The 18,089-nt window shown below is 35.1% G+C and overlaps 1 protein-coding gene across 1 annotated transcript; it reads right to left on the bottom strand.

The window, feature by feature from the left end:
- Positions 1–1,657: 1,657 nt before the first annotated feature.
- On the bottom strand, positions 1,658–16,507 carry LOC135652106 (GTPase-activating protein GYP1-like). Its single transcript, XM_065172805.1, has 10 exons — positions 16,262–16,507; positions 15,200–15,353; positions 14,939–15,119; positions 12,961–13,031; positions 10,074–10,211; positions 9,885–9,976; positions 5,070–5,341; positions 4,172–4,257; positions 3,989–4,090; positions 1,658–2,139 (listed from the first exon to the last, which is right to left on the bottom strand). The coding sequence occupies exons 1-10, from the start codon at positions 16,396–16,398 to the stop codon at positions 1,978–1,980; spliced, it is 1,395 nt and encodes a 464-aa protein (XP_065028877.1). The 5' UTR covers positions 16,399–16,507; the 3' UTR covers positions 1,658–1,977.
- Positions 16,508–18,089: the final 1,582 nt, after the last annotated feature.

Raw genomic sequence — 18,089 nt, 5'->3', positions numbered from 1 at the left:
AAGTCCCTGTAGAATACTCGCTTGCTATCTTTTAAGTGATGTCGGGCAACGATCTCCGTACTTATGCATAATCAACAAAAAAAATTTATATTGAAATTTCTATGGTTATTAAAAGTAAAATATTTAATTCTATATATCATAACATCATCGGTTTTACCGACGGAAGATATAACACTTATAGAAATGACAAGAAAATAATGAACAAAAAGATAATTTCAATGTTCTAATTATATTTTTATATCCTAATTAAAATTTCTTAATCGATTATTGTAACGGTGGCAGACGACGACACGAGTGGTTGTTATGGTGGTGGTCAACGAGAGCGATGTAGTGGTCAACTCTGCCAATGTCGATCCGAACATCAACGACTGAGATGGAGGCAGTGACTGCGATAGCGATGATGATTTAATGATGGTGGTGGTGGATCTCATAGATGTCCTTGGAGACGGATGGGGTGGAGTTCTGGGGTTGGAGCTTAAGGGACTTTTACGGGTTCTTATAGGAGGAAGAGGAAGAGAAGGGAGAGCAACGATAAAAGGTGAGGCGAAGGGAGAAGAGGAAGAGGATGAGGATGATGGCCACTCTGCATCGTTTTGTATCTACATCGATATCGCTCTGCATTTGCATCGACGAAAGGTGAGGTAAAGGCCTCACTTGTCGACATAGATATAAAATAACACCAGAGGAGGAAGAGGAGGGAGAATGGCAACGAGAAGGGAGACAAATAGAGAGGAGGAAGAGGATGAAGATGATGGTTGCTTTGCATCGTCCTACATCTATGTCAGTGTTGCTTTGCATCTACGTCGACGAGAGATAGAGCAAAGGCCTTGCATCCTGCCAACGTAGATGCCTCACCTTACGCCGATGCAGATGTAGAACGATGCCGAAGGAGGAAGAGGATAGAGAGCAACGATGAGATGTGAGGCAAAGGGAGATGAGGAAGAGGGCAAGGATGATGGTCGTGCTACATTGTCTTGCATCTGTGTCGGTGTCGCTCTACATCTGCATAGGCAAGAGGTGAGGCAAAGGCCTTGCATCTCACAGACACAAATATAGAGTGGTGCGATATACACAAATGCAAAGTGGTATCTTTGCAAATGCAAAGCGACCACGATACATATGTTGGATGATGCAAAGTAGCCATCGTTCTTGTCCTCTTCCTTCTCTCCCTTTGCCTCACCTCTCATCGTCGCTTTCCCTCATTTTTCTCATCCTCCTCTTGTAAGAAGTCGTAGAAGTTCCTCAATCTCCACCTTTGGGACTCCACCCCATCCATCTCCAAGGGCATTCTTGAGATCTATCACCACCATCATCAAATCGTTGTTGCTATCACGATCGTCACACCCACCACGATCGTCATTGTTCAGATCGACATCGATAGAGCCAACCACCACAATAGCCACCCACATCGTCGTACTGTCATATGTTGTATATTCCATCGATAAAATCAATGAAATGTTACCAATCCCTATTATTACAAGGACAAGTTTGGTGATCTGGGCAACCACTTCTGCTGTCACCAATTTTCCATTCCTTTGAAAGTAATATCTTTAACTTAATCACAAAATATGAAAAAAGCCAATGACTAATTAAGTTTGAGAAATACCCAATTTGGGAAGCATTTGGATAAGAGCAAGATAAGGGCACAAAAAAAAGATGAAACAATTGTCATGGATAAAAAGCTTGGAGTACAGATTACAAAAGTTAGATAACCAAACTGCTCGGTTAGTCATTTTAAGTGTGAGTCTCTCTCAATTTTTCATACAGATGGTGGAAGATATACAACTTTGGAACATAGAAGTTACAAGCAACAATGAACATTCAATTTCTGGCCTTCAACAATCACTCATTACAATAAAACAGATGGAAAGACCCAAAGAAAAAGAAAAAAAGAGAAAAATAACCTACTCCGATAGGCATGCGAGATTGGTAGTCGAGGAACGTTATATGTTGGATCCAAAGAAAAAAAGAGATATTCTAGCTAGCTAGATGACTTGGAGAGCTGCTGAACATGGTGTGCCACATGAAAGCTCTGGAGAGGACCATCTCGAGCTCATGGTGAGTCCAGTCCTCCGTGGGAAGGTGTTGGAGGAACATGACCATCTCTTGGAAATCAAGCTTTTGGAGCTGATCTGACCACTGAAACATGTAAAATAAGTTTTTAGAATTTTGCAATTCTCCATGCCAATAATAAGGATAAAAAAAACTCAGACAGGCTAATAGTCAAATGCCTATAGTTGACAGGAACGTCTGTGACATTTCAAATCACGAGCAAGTGTTTACATGCACCACCCATTGCAAAACAAACACTGATGCCAACAAAATTAAATTCAGACGCAGGCAACAACCACTAAAGGGGAGCATGAAAAACATTCTCTTGTTGTCATAGCTGATTTCCACTGTTACATACTCAATTGTAGTTTCTTGTATCATGGTTGGACAATAAATATTTGCAACAATAGGTAATCAACTGGACTGATTTCAAGAAAGGCAACTGGAACCTAATTTGTCTCAGATCTAAAGAAAGAATCATTCCTGTGTGGTGGATAGACAAGTCAACACAAAAGGTTAATAAAGCATAGTAAGACATGAGTTCCCTTGGTCAATTATTAACATCAAGATAACAAAATCAGGGATTCCAAGCACCATTAACTCAGTCCTGACTCAGATATCAACATAATTTTACTACAGCTTCCTACATCCAGAACCCATCATGTTAAAAAATAATTTATTTCACTGGATATTTGGGCAAGAAAAATTGCAACCAGCAGGGGGATCTAAAGATGATAATATCTGGAAGTCATTCCTCCATTTAACACTTCAGGAATTTCATATGGCATCATTAAAGCATGAAAGACTCAAGAAAAATTCATCCCGTTTTTACGTTATTACAACAAAGCTGACTAGATGACATCCAATAGAAAAAAAAGGAAAATTTTGCTTTTATCTTACCAGGTCATGTCTCAGTGGCATTTATTCTCTTCAAAAGAGAAACATTAGATAGTTATGCTATTCTAAGACTTGGAAGTGAAACACAACCTCTATTTCAATTAGTTTTGACTGAGGTTGAGAAAACCAAAATTGGATTGGTCTCAAACAAACTATGTTCTTAATTGTTTCAATAAACCTTGGAACCAATACTTGACGTTTCTTTTATAATTGGAACCATTGTTCGTCTTACCGATCCGTACCGATGTGCCGACTAGCTATTGGTACGGTACATACTAAGCTGAACCGAGCCATACCATGCATACTAGCATATGGTACAAGGGGGCATACTAATGAATTGTCTGTACCAGTCCCCTATCAAACTGGTATATACCACCCATATTGCCACAGTAAGGTGAATCTTGAGTGAAACCAAGTCTGATCCTATTAACTAACAAATCTCCTTAGATCAACTTGAAAAATTCAAAAAACTTTGAATTCTATCCTCTTGTTTTTGATAAATCATGGTGTCTCACATGAATTCAATAAAATACAATTATACTACCAAAAAAAAGGAAGAGTCGGAAAACAGAACGATTGTCAACCAAAATCGTGGTGTCTCATAAGGAATGATTTTCATTCCTTATCTTCTTGTACTTTGTTTTATTGGAAACAACAATATCATTGTACACTCATTTTATATTCTGCTAATTGATTATTAATTTTTTACCAACTTAATCAAATGTGATTATATGAGCTTAATTGATTAGGCTGTTGAATAATGCCTAGAAGATAAAATGTCCACATTCTATTCATTTACACTATAACATTCACAATCCATAAACTCATACAATAAACAAACAGTTGAATCTAACGACAGTCGCACAATTTAAGAAACAAAAAAAATTTCCCACATAAATCATACTAAAAGCAAGAATAGAACCATTGTCATTGGTAATATGATTTTCAGAGGACTATACAACTCATGTTGCACCTAGTAATCAAATATGGATGATATTCAGATGAAAATAGCATAGTTAACCAACAAACTTCAACTTACCGTCAATAGCAAACTTGCAGATATGTATACAAGGAATTCTGGCAATGAATCTCCTTCAGCAAGATAGGTATCCCACAGACGAGTGACCAAATGGAAAGGGATCTATAAAGGCAGGAAACTTTAATTAGCAATTTAAGTAATTACCACATTATATAAGGACACATATTTAAGTATCAAGCCAACCTCACGTATTAGGAGACAATTGAACCACCGAAAAGCAAATTGCAGAAACTCAAGCCCTTGCTCCTCCATGTGTTTGGACACAGGTTCTTATGGCAAAACATTAAAGGACAACAATCATTATGGCGATATTACAAAACTCAAAACCTATTGTGAAAGATATAGATACGAGGGGCAAAATTCACAGAGACTGATTGAAGCAAGAAACAAGTATACTCGAGAGATCAACTTGGAAGTTATGTTTTCCTTATAGAATGTTATATGCTAAAAAATGGATAACTCAATTTTAAAGTTGCAACCATGACAAATATAGATTATTGTTTCATAGTACATATGCTGTGATAATAATTTTATATCCTAGTTCTTTGAGAAAATGTCTCTAACATTTCATATTGCATCACACAAACTGGCATTAATACATATGTTTAAAATGGAAAGATGCCTGTATGTTTCTAACCATTAAATACCCCTAAGTTGAACCAGAAATTTCATAAAATTTATGATAAGAAAAAAAATCATAATTTGTGAATCAAATCGTTGGATTGGAAAGAAACAGCAACTCTGAAAGTTAGTAGTGTCAAGAAGAAAATACTGGAACAAGGTAGTGTTGCCAAGGATAACAAGGACCAAAAGGACTCAAGAAAGAAGAAGAAAAATGCATGATGGCTCAAGAAATACAGGAGGTTGATTCTCTTAATGGAAAAATGGTGGCAAGAAGGAACTTATAACTGTTACTGTGGAGCCAACTGTGGATCATTGGGATTAAAGATCCAATACAAGGGGAAGAAAGATCAGTGCATAGACCTTGCCATAGCATTCTTCTGGGACTGAAAAGTTGAAATTAAGGCTGTGTTATGGGTGAATCAAAATGCAAAGGGACAATGACAAAAGTTGAAAGTACCGTCTATTCGCCGAACCAGCTCTCGCAGTCTGAAAACAAGGCGCTGAATTCCTGGTTGTGCAAATGTGTAATGATCTTGCATGCCATCGAGCAGTTTTGAGAGACACCAATAGCAATCAGCTTCTATATTAGAAATTTTCTGTGGAGAAAGATCTGAAATAGACCAATTCTCCATGCTGCCATTTAGATGTTCAGATAAGGATACAATCAGAAACGGCGTGACAAGATCATTGATTCCTTGAACATATCCACTTGCTGGATGACGAATAGCCCTGAGTTTGAAAAAAGGTCAGTGTTCATTTTTCAGTGCAACTTATATTTTCTGAATATGAAAAAGAACAACTTTGTGCAAAATTTACTTTTGGCACTTCAAATAAAAATTTGAGGACAAAACAATACAACAAGAAAATTTATTTGATGAATAGGATTTGCAAACATAAACATCTAGTTAGAAGCATGAATCCTTTTAATTCTCATCATGCGTTATGTACCAAGGTTGTTAAACTCCCTTTCCTACCTACCTAAGATGGTAAAGGGAGTTGCAAACTTGGATCGTAAGATCCTACAACTTAAAAAAAATAAAAATAAATAATTTTAAGAAACATACATATACTTAAAGAAATCGATAAATGTTTTTTTCAAGTATATAATGGTAGATTGGTCTTATGACTCAGATAACTCAACTCAAGAATAATATTTATTTAGTAAAAGAGTGATTGTATATTTGTATTAGTGATGGCAGCTTCATTGTAATAATTAAAAATATTTTAACTTGCTCAAGCAACTCAAAAATATATATTTTCATCACAGTAATGAACCAACAATTTTGTATACTTCCATCAAATGATTAATAATCAAGTTATAATTTATAACATCACATATGATAACTCATATGAATCATCAAAAACATATTACATGGATATAATATTTAATATTAAACTCAAATAAAAACAAATATATTCAAAATAAATAATTTCAAACTCAATATCTCTTCAAAATCAGTTACCTCTTGATCCCCATCCTTTTTTATTCATTTATCTTCATTTGATGTATCACCCAGATTGTCAAGCCAATTTTTTTATTCATTTATCTTCTATTATCTATTAGAAAGTTCATCAAAAGTAACACTTTCAGTTCTCATTTCTTGGCAGGTCATCCTTTTAAATTTATCACAAACACCAAATTGTTCATTTTATTTTAATGCAAACAATATATACGGTTTATATCAAGGTTCGCAATTTCGTACTGTACTGGAGTATCAAGATCAGCTCGATACGGTACGAATATACCAAGCGGTACGTTCTGACATACCACTCAATATATATATATATATATATATATATATATATATATATATATATATATATATATATATATATATATATATATATATATATATATATATATATATAATAAGTTAAAAAATAAAAAAAGGGCGACGTTGTCGAGGTGACGTTGCCTTTTCTTCTCCCTGCGAAGCCTCGGCGACGACGAGGAGGCAACATATCATCTACGGCGTTCGACGAGGGAGGGTGGCGACGGATCGGGATCATCGAGGGAGAGTGGCGCCGGATCTCTAGGTTCTCCCTTTTCTTCTCCCTCTTCTTCCTTTTCCCTCAACTAATACCGTCCCGTAGCGAGCAGTGACGGTCGATTAACGGTCGAAATCGATCGTCACCGACCGATTTCGTGTGGTAATAGGGCGGAAACAACCCCAATCGATGGTACTGCCCGGTACGGGCGGCATCATTCGAAATTAAAAACCTTGGTTTATATGAACCTAGAAAAAAAAATGAAAATCAAAATAAAAGATAAGAATGATAATAACGATGCTATTTTAATAAATAAATATTATTAATTAAATAATAAATATTAACCATTTCAAATGCACTTCAATTACGTTAACATCCAGGAGCTGCATCTTAATTTGAGTATTTTTATAGCAAATCTTTATAACTATGGACATTCATTTCCATAGGATTCCCACCATTTAGCCGGAAGCTCTTTGTCTCTTGCCATGATTGCAAGTTCAATATCAAGTAATTAACTTACATCTTTAAACAGTATAAGTTGTATATCAATCTTGTGTATTTCATCTTTAGCAAACACCATTTTTGTTAAACAATTAGAAAATCCTCTTTTGACTTCACCATCATGCTGTATGAATCGAGAAATCAAATATTATCCAACTGTATGTAATGGTCTTTGAAGTTGTACATCCTATCTCTCATCAACAATTTTCCACATAGACTCATATCTACATAACATAGAAAATAAACTTACATTAATTATTATATAATAAATAATAATATAAAAAAATAAAATATTATTAAAATTGAGTTGGATTTTCTCTGATTCATTCCCTTATAAATAAATCTCATTGTCGGTCTTTCATCAGAATCCATTATTTGAAGAATCTTGATATGAGGTAATGCAACTTTAAAACACATAATGATATCTCTGCAAAATTTACTATCTAAAACTAATTGTTAAACCTTTCTTCCTCAGTGATTGATGCAAACATACTGGACTTCTGTAAATGTAGACATATTCATCAATGCATCTTTCAGCTAAGACACCCCAGAGTTTAATAAGCTGTTGAGAATCAAATCATTACCATTAGTGAAGCATCTCAAGTAAGTATAATTCTTGAATAGATGACTGATATAGCTCTTCTTTCTTTAGCAATGATCGCATGATGAACATTTAACTTTCTTTTTAATTCTTCAAAGATTAAATCAATACAATGGATAACACAAGGGGTCCAAAATAATCTCTTTGTTTTTTAGACCAACATCTCGTCTTATAATTTATAGAATTATCAATAATGATTTAGATTTTCTTTACCAACCTTTTCTACTGTTTCATCTAACATTTTAAAAACTTTTTCAACCACTTTAGAAATATTAGATGCATCCATAAATAATAAAAGAACAATGTCCTTAGGATTATTCACAAGAAAATATATTATCCATCCACCAATCAGACATAACTGAACAATGTTTTCTTTTGTTTGACTTTATACTCCTCACTTAATTCCAAAATATTTTTCACTCCCTTTTGTAAAATGTTTTCCTGATCTCATGAAAAGATGGATGATAAGGAGGTTTCCTGTTCTCATTAATTCTAAACCCTAAATCCACAGCCAAACTTTCCAACTAATTGAAGCATTTTCATGAATTCAAAATATTTAACACAACTAAATGGAATGACAGGTGTAAAAAACTCTGACAATTTGTTGTCATTCCTCATCTCTTAAATCTCTTTTAAACAACTGGTTAAGGATTGTTTGAGTGATACTCAAATGAGAATTAATCATCTTTTTTACAAAGACTCCACAATATTTCTTTTCGACAATATTCTTTTCTTTTTTAAACAATTTCATCTTCCTCTTCATCCTCCTCATTCTCATAAATTTCTTTTTCTGTGTCATAAGCTTCCCAATACGTGTATCATTTATTTTCTAACATTGTCAGTCACACTTTTACATACCACAATATCTTTTTGAGTACATGTAGATCCCATCCGAGGTGATCTTCTTATAGAATGTACATTTGATTTTCCTTGGATTGTTTTTAAGTTTAATCCCATAATTCCAACCAACTCCAAGAGCATTTTTTTCTCTTGGATCAAAATATTTTGACAAAGATAGTATTGCACAACAAATGAACATATAATAGTTAATAAACATATGAAAAAACACTACAATAAAATGGTTATCTCATGCAACAAATGAAAGACAATGAATTACATATAGTAGTTAATTGTTCATGAAGACAAAAAAAAAAAAAAAAAATCTACACTAGAGTTACTAAGTTTGCTCTAAGTTTTAATAATTCTAGATTTGGTCTAAATTTTAATATTTTTCTCTTACGGATTGTGGAAGAGAAGTGACGATGTTGAATGGGTGGTTGGTGATGTTCGTAGCACCCTCTCATTGTGAGGCTAGGGTTCACTCCATATCACATGCCTGTTCGTCTTTGAGGTGAGTTTTTTTTTCTTTTTATATAAAGTCAACTGAGTTGACACGATAAACTCGAGTTGACTCATCCATGTTGACCGATTTTACCGATTCCACCCTTTTTATGTTACTAGATCTGACCCGACTCACTAGGCCTCGTGAGTTTAACAACATTTTGCGGTACACACTCCTAATTTATGTTCTAATGGAGAAAACAAAAATAAAAATATCTTTTGAAGAAATTGAAAGCTGATATAGCCAAATAAATCTGATATGTCTCAAGAAATGCGACCCTTATTTTATATGAAACAATATATAATTAAAAAAAACAGTTTCTTGACACAATTAAAGCTAAAAATGACAAGTTATAGAATGACATCTACCATTTAAGTGAGTCCAATTGGTAGTAGATAAAGAAATCCGAATCTGGTAGATTTATTCAGACCTAACTGAACACGTGCTTAAATTGGAGAACAGAACCAACAGATCCTACTTTTGCCAACCACCACCTAGTGAAAAGAGCACGATCATGTTTTACTTGCTTTAACAACTGATAATATGGTATTAAAGTAAATTACAAGAAACAAACATAAAAAGTTGGCCCAACACAGTGGTCACCGTATATTTAATATATATCATGTTTATATTTTACATACAGGAAATAAGCATAACACTTATATTGAATATACCTCTTTTGCCAAAGCATACCCCTTAAAATGGCAATTTAATCTTTCAAGAAATATGCATATGAAGACATCAAAGAAACATGGAGGTATCCAAGAAATTCTAAATGACTGATACAGGCAATTCAACCTATTCAACATCAGACAACAGAATCTGCTATGAAATCTAACCATGTATAAAGAATGCGTTCCAAGGATTTCTGAATCTGAGAATGCTGGAAGAAAGTGACATCAGGTACTGTTCTTGGGCAGTCAACAGCTATCTGACAAAAAAAAAATAGTGCGGAGTTAATATATAAATACACCCAGAATTTTGAACCCATGCTCCCAAAAGCATCAGATCTAGATGAATGACTAAACCTGGCGAAGCATGTTAATCTCATCATCTGAACGTTCAGAGTCGGGAATGTCATAATACTGAGAGACACAATCAACATACTCGAGTCTTTTTCTAGCCAAAACTCCATCACGTCTATCTGAATTAGGAGGTGCATATCCCTGTTTTCAGCTGATTCTTAAATCTCAAATGTGGAAGAGAACATTATGCAGTAGATTAGTGCAACTGAAGAGAAATTTCAAAGCACAAAAATGGTGATGATATGACCCGTAAACAAAATCTGGTATATGTCAAATGGAACCAAGAGAACATGGGGTCTGATCACAGAAATCAAGGTAAATAACTATCAAAAAGAGAAATAACAAACTTAACTATATAGACTCGATGCCAGACCCAACAAGTTGCTAAAATGCTAGTTCATGATAATAACAATGCTTCATCAGTTTCAACTATTTTTAGAAGCCAAAACCCCAATTTCACAATGATAGTGGAAGAAAGTTTTCCATGCTGAAAAAAAATTAGATTACACTTCAGTTTATTATCTGCAGACTAGTGTTAATTACTCTTTTTGTGGCATCAATATTGCAACTTTGTTTTGGCAATAGATACATTTCCATTATGCACTAGCAAAAACAACATGGTACCGTACTTTCTACTTTTCCAGCAAAGGAATACAAATCCATCCTGATGGTGAAAAGCTATAGTAATAAAGGAAGCCATATATTGAATTGGCTCATGCACCACAATAGGAACTACAAACACCTTTTGAGATTCTATAGATGGATATGCTCCATGCATTCAGACCACAAAGGGCATCAAACCTTATCAACATTCTTATTATGATGATACTAGACATGATTGATGAGTTAGAACTAATGAGTTTGTTAAGATGGTAACAGTACGGACCAAGATGAACCTGGACCATCATGATGAACCATCAAATCACTATAGAGAACAAATAATTTTCAACAATCAAATTGAAAAGCAAATAATGAATATGAATTGGTATTGATTCTGAAGTAGTCGAGATTAAGACAATGTGTGCCAATTTAAAGAAGAGATATATTTATCTGCATTAATTTAATGTAATGGTTTTGAGTGTTATTTTGTCATGAATTTACAAAATATGTACTCTTGGTTAGATATCAAACGAGGGTTTCTCAAAATCGTAGCAGTAGGTTCATTGGCACCAACCATGGCTCTGCCAAGAAACCACCAATTTTGGGCAATTGGCTCCATTAGGCAGTCGGAAGCTTGAGGACTTCATAAAATACTAGTGGAGGCAATGTTGGCCTCTAGGAGAAGCACCGCTAGCTCCACCAAAGAGTCAATAGCAGATATTGTCAACACTAACCTCTAAAAGTGGCTTCACCAACATGACAGAAGTAATTCTAGCATCTGTTCAATTTGACAGAGGTTCTGCCTACTACTAGTGAACTCTTTATTAGGTAGTTGCTAAGCTTAGATATTGCAGAAGTAACATATTGGCTCCTTATTTTGGCAAGTTTTGAGATAAAACTATAGGTACATCTTACTATCTAAGTCCCTACCTCTCCTCAAAGAAACCTTGAACCAACTCTTATAGTAAGAAATTTGCATATTTAAGCTTTTTTAATATATCATATTGAATTACAACTAAAATTCTTCTGGAGCTTACCCTTGTTTATTTTCTTCTATATAAACTAGATTTTAGAGAGAAACAGAACGTTGTTGTAATAAAGTGCTTCTATTCTTGTAATCTTGTGTCTTTGGTTTTTCTCTTGACTGAGAAGATTTCTCAAGAGGATAGCCTCTGGATGATGTCATCAGGTTTTGCTTTTGAACTTATGAAAAGAGGAATACCTTGTTATGTTGATTTCTCGTGGGCTGAGAGTGTCCTAAGAGGAAGTCCCTGTTGTGGCTATTGCAATGTTGTCTGAATTAAATAAAACATTAATGTAATCAATTTGGTCTGCACCAGCAAAAGAGGACTAAGTGGTGCAATAATTGGCATCAAGAATTCAAAAAGCCTAAGAGTGAACAATGGCCCGTTTGGCTGGACCATGATCGATTGATCTCAAGTATGTATCTTCTCCATTCTTCTTTACTTACAGTTTCCTTTTGGGTATCTGGGGTTAATATCATGTTTGGATTGCATGCAAAACTTCATTTCTTGTTTAAACACTTAATTTCAGTTACTATCTTGCTTAGTTACATTTTGATCACTTCCCTGAGATAAAGCATATATCATGTAAGCATCATAATATTGTCTTGTGTTTTAACTAAAGACCAACTGGATAAAAAATTTCTTTAATTATTTGTGATTACTTTTACATCTTGCTCTTATTCATTGAACAGAATTTGTGTGAGAGAATACCATTTTCGATAAAACATATTCCTTCTTAAACTTTAGCAAAGCTTCTACTTCAAGGAAGATGGAAAACGGAAGATGGCTAGTACCCTTTTTCCAATTATCAGCAATTTGATGGATAAGCAAGCAGTGAGCATTAGGAGATGGTAATTTAATATCATGGCTTAGCCACTAAAGTATGGCATAAACAAGTTTCAAGTAACAGGCATACACTCGCAATAAATGTTACAAAGATCAAAAGTCTATATAATCAGTCAACCATTTGTCCTTCTAAGTCATGACTACTGATCATACTGATAATAATAGTCTTTCCTTCTTTTACAGTTGAAACAAAAGCAACTTCTGACCTGCCTATGTCCTACTGTATAGAAAAGCATCGATAAGATGCATATACAGTAGCATTCTCCAATGGATATACAGACATTTTGCAGAATCCAGAGAACAGATTGAGAGTAATGAAATAGCAACTATAAACACAAAATTCCCATGACAGTAGGATGGTTCAGGTCTTGAATCATAAGACAAAGCTATCACTGAAGTTGCAGAAGTTTAAGATATACCAAAAGAAGCCTCCATATATCAGGTCGCATATATGGGGGTACACCACTCCAAGAAAGTTCACGCAATTTCTCTGCATAAATATGAATAAGTTCATTGATTTGTATGATATACGAAAAGTCTAATCTGTTAAAAGCAATTGAAGAAATAAAAGAAGACCAACTTGACGTCAAAAGGTTTAAGGTAAACTGCAACTGTAACACAGACATGATACTTGGCATTGTCTATCACAACAGACCACTTTTTTCCAGCCTATTTTGAGACAATATTTTCTTCTTCGTAAACTCGAATGACTTGCAAATAAAGCAAGTGTGCATGTATGCTAACACATATCTAACTGAAACTGTAGGTGTACAAGAATTTCTGGCATGTTAACATAGCCAAGAGGTGAACATCCCTGGAAAGAAAAACATGAATTAAAAGCATATATAAATAAAGAAAAGAAAAACATGAACTAAAAATTCTTGAAAGAAAAATTAGGGAGTCAAAAGCAGGGTTCTCAATTTCGATGTGTACTGCCCGGTATGGGCGATACCGGTACACGAACCATCCTTTCTCGGACAGTACCAGTGTTTTGACCGGAACCGAGACGTACTAACCGGCACCGAGACGTACCAACCGGTACCACCTCGGATTTTGACCGTTACCAAGGCATACCAATCGGTACGCCCTGGCGTGGTAGATGAAGGTATTTTTAAGGTTTTAGGGTGTACCATCAGTACGCCCTAACATACCGACGATATATACCAGTACATACCATACTGAGCAGAGCTCGGTACACAGATACGAACCGGTATTCAAAACTCTGGTCAAAAGTATTTATATACTCTTCCACCTTTAGCAAGAAAAACAAGAGTTACAATTTCTGCTTCATTTGGGTATCTTTTCAATCAGAATGTCTCCTAAAGTCAAACCTTTGAACTTGGGACAGCCCTTAGCAATTAACATAGTCAAAATATTCTTAATACATAACAATCTTCAAAACCAATGGCAGCAGAAAATTTCTAGATTGCTGGGCATATTTCTCATTAACTTACAGCATTAAGATAGTTGATGACTTAAGCATCTCAATAATAAGGCATCAGCTCCCCAATGGAGCATGTGATCGATAAGCACATAGTTTACTAGTTATTCTGTTGAATTCCAAATATGGATTCCTGGATTTCCAATCAGCATAGATGAGCCTATATGCTGCGAAGAAATAAATAAATCAATTACAAACAAAGCAACATATAATCTAGTTAAATAAGACAAGTAGTAAATATTTGCTACAACCAAATTAAATAGTTAAGTTTGGACATTGGCAGCACAGTAAGGTTCCTCCTTTATGATCTAAATGACTAGGATTTGAATTATTTTAATAGTATTCTTGCTTGCAAGAGTAAGACAACATATATTAACCCCTACAAGATGGTACACTGGTAACGCCCTTGCATTGGCCAGTCGTTTATCCAAATTAATAAATTGTAATAATATTCAGTCACTTACCAAGCTACTTTAATGATCTTAATAAGAAAACTAAAAGCAGTTACAACATCACAAATATAATAAAAATAATAGTAGTAAGGGCAAAAATTATCCATGCATGTGACAGCATTTTCATGCTTATATAGCACTCATGTGGCAGAATTTCAAGCTTATGTGGAGATCATATGTGGCTGCATATTCCATGCATGCTATAATGAAGCAATATAGGACTTAAATGGTCCAGTCAAACAACACTCATGGTGGCCTCATGAATTCCATAAGGATCAGTGGATCACACAGGCAGTTATCTATTTCATTCATGCCACTAGAAAAATTACCTTCTTGCCAGCTAAAACCCAATAACAAACACACTTGGTAAATATACATTCTAACTCCGAAACAAGGTCAAACATTTACTAAGAAAAGAAAAACAAGGTCAAACTGAACAAACAAAAAAGAAGTCTGAGTTTTCTTAGACACAAAAGTAAAGAAATATGATGAAACTTTATGTACCTAATATAACAGCTGGTCTAGAAAGCTCCTTTGTAAATTTTGCAACTCTTGCAGAATCTGTGGCTCTAGCTCCAGAAACAGAACCTTGAGCATCTGGTGCTGCATTAGCATTGTTGGGCGTCAATATGTTTGTCTGAAGGTTTGTATTGCTTGTTGTTCTTCCAGAACCTTGAACTTCTGCCTGTGCAGTAAGATACTATTAGTAGATATACTAAATGCAAGAAGTAATTCTGGAACAAACATAGGCACATTCATAATTACCTCAAAGGAACTGCTAGCATATTCATCTTCATGATCATTTTCGGAGTACCTTCTTGCAAATTCTTGAGAGTGTTCAGGTGAAGCATGAGCATTTAGAGGCTCAGATTTGCGAGTCAGCAGAACTTTGCCAGGAAAGCTGCGGCCTTTTAGTAACCTGGATAAAATAGATGTAAGAAGACAACATATGCATCTAGGTCTAAATGCTCACATGCCATTTCCATCAAACAAGGCTAAGAGAAGTTCAACTTGACGACACAAAAGATTAGCAAAATCATTTTTCCATGATAAAAGTAATGAAGACATTTCATCTTATGAAAATTCTGCACTATTCCTTTATCATGTCTGATTCTCTTTATTTTAAACTTTTTTTATTTGCAAGTCCAAAATTAAAATAAGCTCACGCCATAGTAGCACAAGCAAGAGCTCCCATGTTGGACTGTCTTTATTATGCATGCAGATTTCACTAACTACCATGGATCGTACAAGAAAATGAACAACATCCTGCTGGATCTCGATTGTAGCCCAATATATTTGAGCCACCGCAGTCCTAATCAAACCCACTAATATCACCACTTAACTGTGCATACTGAAATTATACGAACAAGCCCAACAAGCATTAGCAAGCAAAATTTGAATTTGGCTTAACTGGGTACCCTAACGTCATGTCTGAGTGCATGAATCTACAGAGAAAACAAGAAAGAACACAGTCAGTCGAGTTTGGCTCGCAACCCTTAGCCACTAAATGAACAGATCTGAAAGATAATTGTTTTGGTAATCGCTTTGAAGCAATTAAGAACTCGTTTTTCCACAAACACCAGATCAATTCTCCTATTTCACCATCAAAATCGAGAGAGAAACGCAAAATAACCCGTCAAGATCCAAAATATGTCATGTAATTCAACTCGTACAAAGACAAATCTACCGAATTCCATCCTCGTTCCCCGATCCAGCACTAACATTGGCACCAAAGATCTAGTTTCGGTTCCACGGTAGCATCTAAAGATCCGGAAAGGCCCAAAGGGGCTAAACGAAACGGGGATCATGAGGGAAGATCGCACTAACCCTTGAACATTTCGAAGGGTTTGGTTGAATCTCCATTCGAGGTTGGGACTGGGGCTACCACCGTGGCCGCCGCTGCCACCGCCGCCGCCGCCGCTCATCTCCTTCCCCGTAGGCTCGTCTCGTCCGCCGCTCCTCATGGCTTCTCCTCCTCGGTTCTTCTTCCTCTTCTTTGACTCCTAAGATATAGCGACTATCACCACAGTCTTCCCTATTAATTTTCCTCGCTGCTGCTATCTGATCTCCCTTTGTCGAGCCACCACCAGAAGTAACGCAGAGATTCATGATCGCCCGAGGCTTGTCGACACGTTTCTTGATGCTTGATCTGGTCCGCCTGATCAATATTGGACGGAGGGATCAGTGGGTGGGATGATTGATACCGATGAAAACTTTCATGGGAAGCTCCTGCTAAGTGAACCAGTGGGACGACGGTGGGGATATCGACGACCCACAAGAGCTGTCTGGGCGGGCTGAAACATCCGTGAAATATTTCATGGGTGATGTGCTCTCTTATATAATGGATACAATACTCATGGAGTATCATTTAATAATAATGACATTGTCTATCAATTTAATGTTGGAGATTTTCAGAAATACAAATGTCACTTTTTTATTTTTTTTTAAATATTATCTTAATTTTTATTTTTCTTGGAAGGTTCTGTGATTCCAAAAATATCTCTCATAAATTAAATGTAAGTCTTATCAATGTAGAAAAAATCTTATGCATCAATCCTTATTTTCCATCAATTCGATTTGTATTAGATAACCCTTCAACTCTTCTCTCTTACCTTATCGTGTTTTGAAATAGATACATATGGCTTTGTGCCCGTTTGCTCCATTGATTGGTCATTAATTGTTTCTCGTTATTTCGTAAGCCTCTCTTATCCCATCGATTATTTCCACATCAATTGCATCATAAACCCTAAAGTTTGGTCAATATTTCCTCCTATTTCTTCCTATTTTGCTCTCATTCTGTTTTTTTCTCATCTCATCTTATCTCTTAAACCTTTCGTTATGGCAAGTATAGTCTCATCAGCCCTCACTATTCTTAAAAAATTGATCGTATCTAATTTAATAATTATTCTAAGATAGATCCCTCTCCTCTCCTATAAAGGGTTAGTTTTCCTCTCATGTCACTTATTGAATAGTCATTGGTCTCCGCTTGTTAGTCATCCCCCCTTTGGAGTGGGTGGCGTTTCTTTCATTGATCATCTTCTCTTCGGAGTCGGTGTTGATTTTTTCATCGATCGTCTTCTTTTCTGTCTATCGTTTATACTCATCTCCTTATCCGTTGTATAGTATCATATACTACTCGTCCTTATCTAATTTTGTTCCCTTTATTTTTTTTTATAGTCATATGTTTACACAATTTTTCTTATCACTATTGTCTCCTCATTTAATTCTTTTTGCTCTAGTTTTTGCTTAGCACTATTATCTCCTCATTTAATTCGTTTTTGCCTCAGCTTAACATGATTCCTAATTTGCATTATAGTGTTGTCAAAAGGCTTTATATTATTTTTGTCACGATGGTCAAATTATTATAACAGAGGTTTTTTTTATCCCTATTTGTTTAATATTATTCTTAAACTATTATAAATATCAATTTGAATCGATATATTATAGTGTATTTTGATTTTATCTTGCTCACTTATAGTATTTTTCAATAATATTATAATATTTTTATCGAGGAGCTAAAAATATTATAATATTATTAAAAATACTATAATTAACATCATATTGTGCATCTTTAGTTATCATTACTCATAGATCGTTACGATAATACATTTCTAAACTTATTTCTTTTATCAATTGTACATGATACCACTGATTG

The sequence above is a fragment of the Musa acuminata genome, chromosome BXJ3-11, assembly GCF_036884655.1.
Source record: "Musa acuminata AAA Group cultivar baxijiao chromosome BXJ3-11, Cavendish_Baxijiao_AAA, whole genome shotgun sequence".
Classification (NCBI taxonomy): Eukaryota; Viridiplantae; Streptophyta; class Magnoliopsida; order Zingiberales; family Musaceae; genus Musa; species Musa acuminata.
The sequence above is the reverse complement of the archived record's forward strand: the minus strand, read 5'-3'. Positions and strand labels throughout refer to the sequence as shown.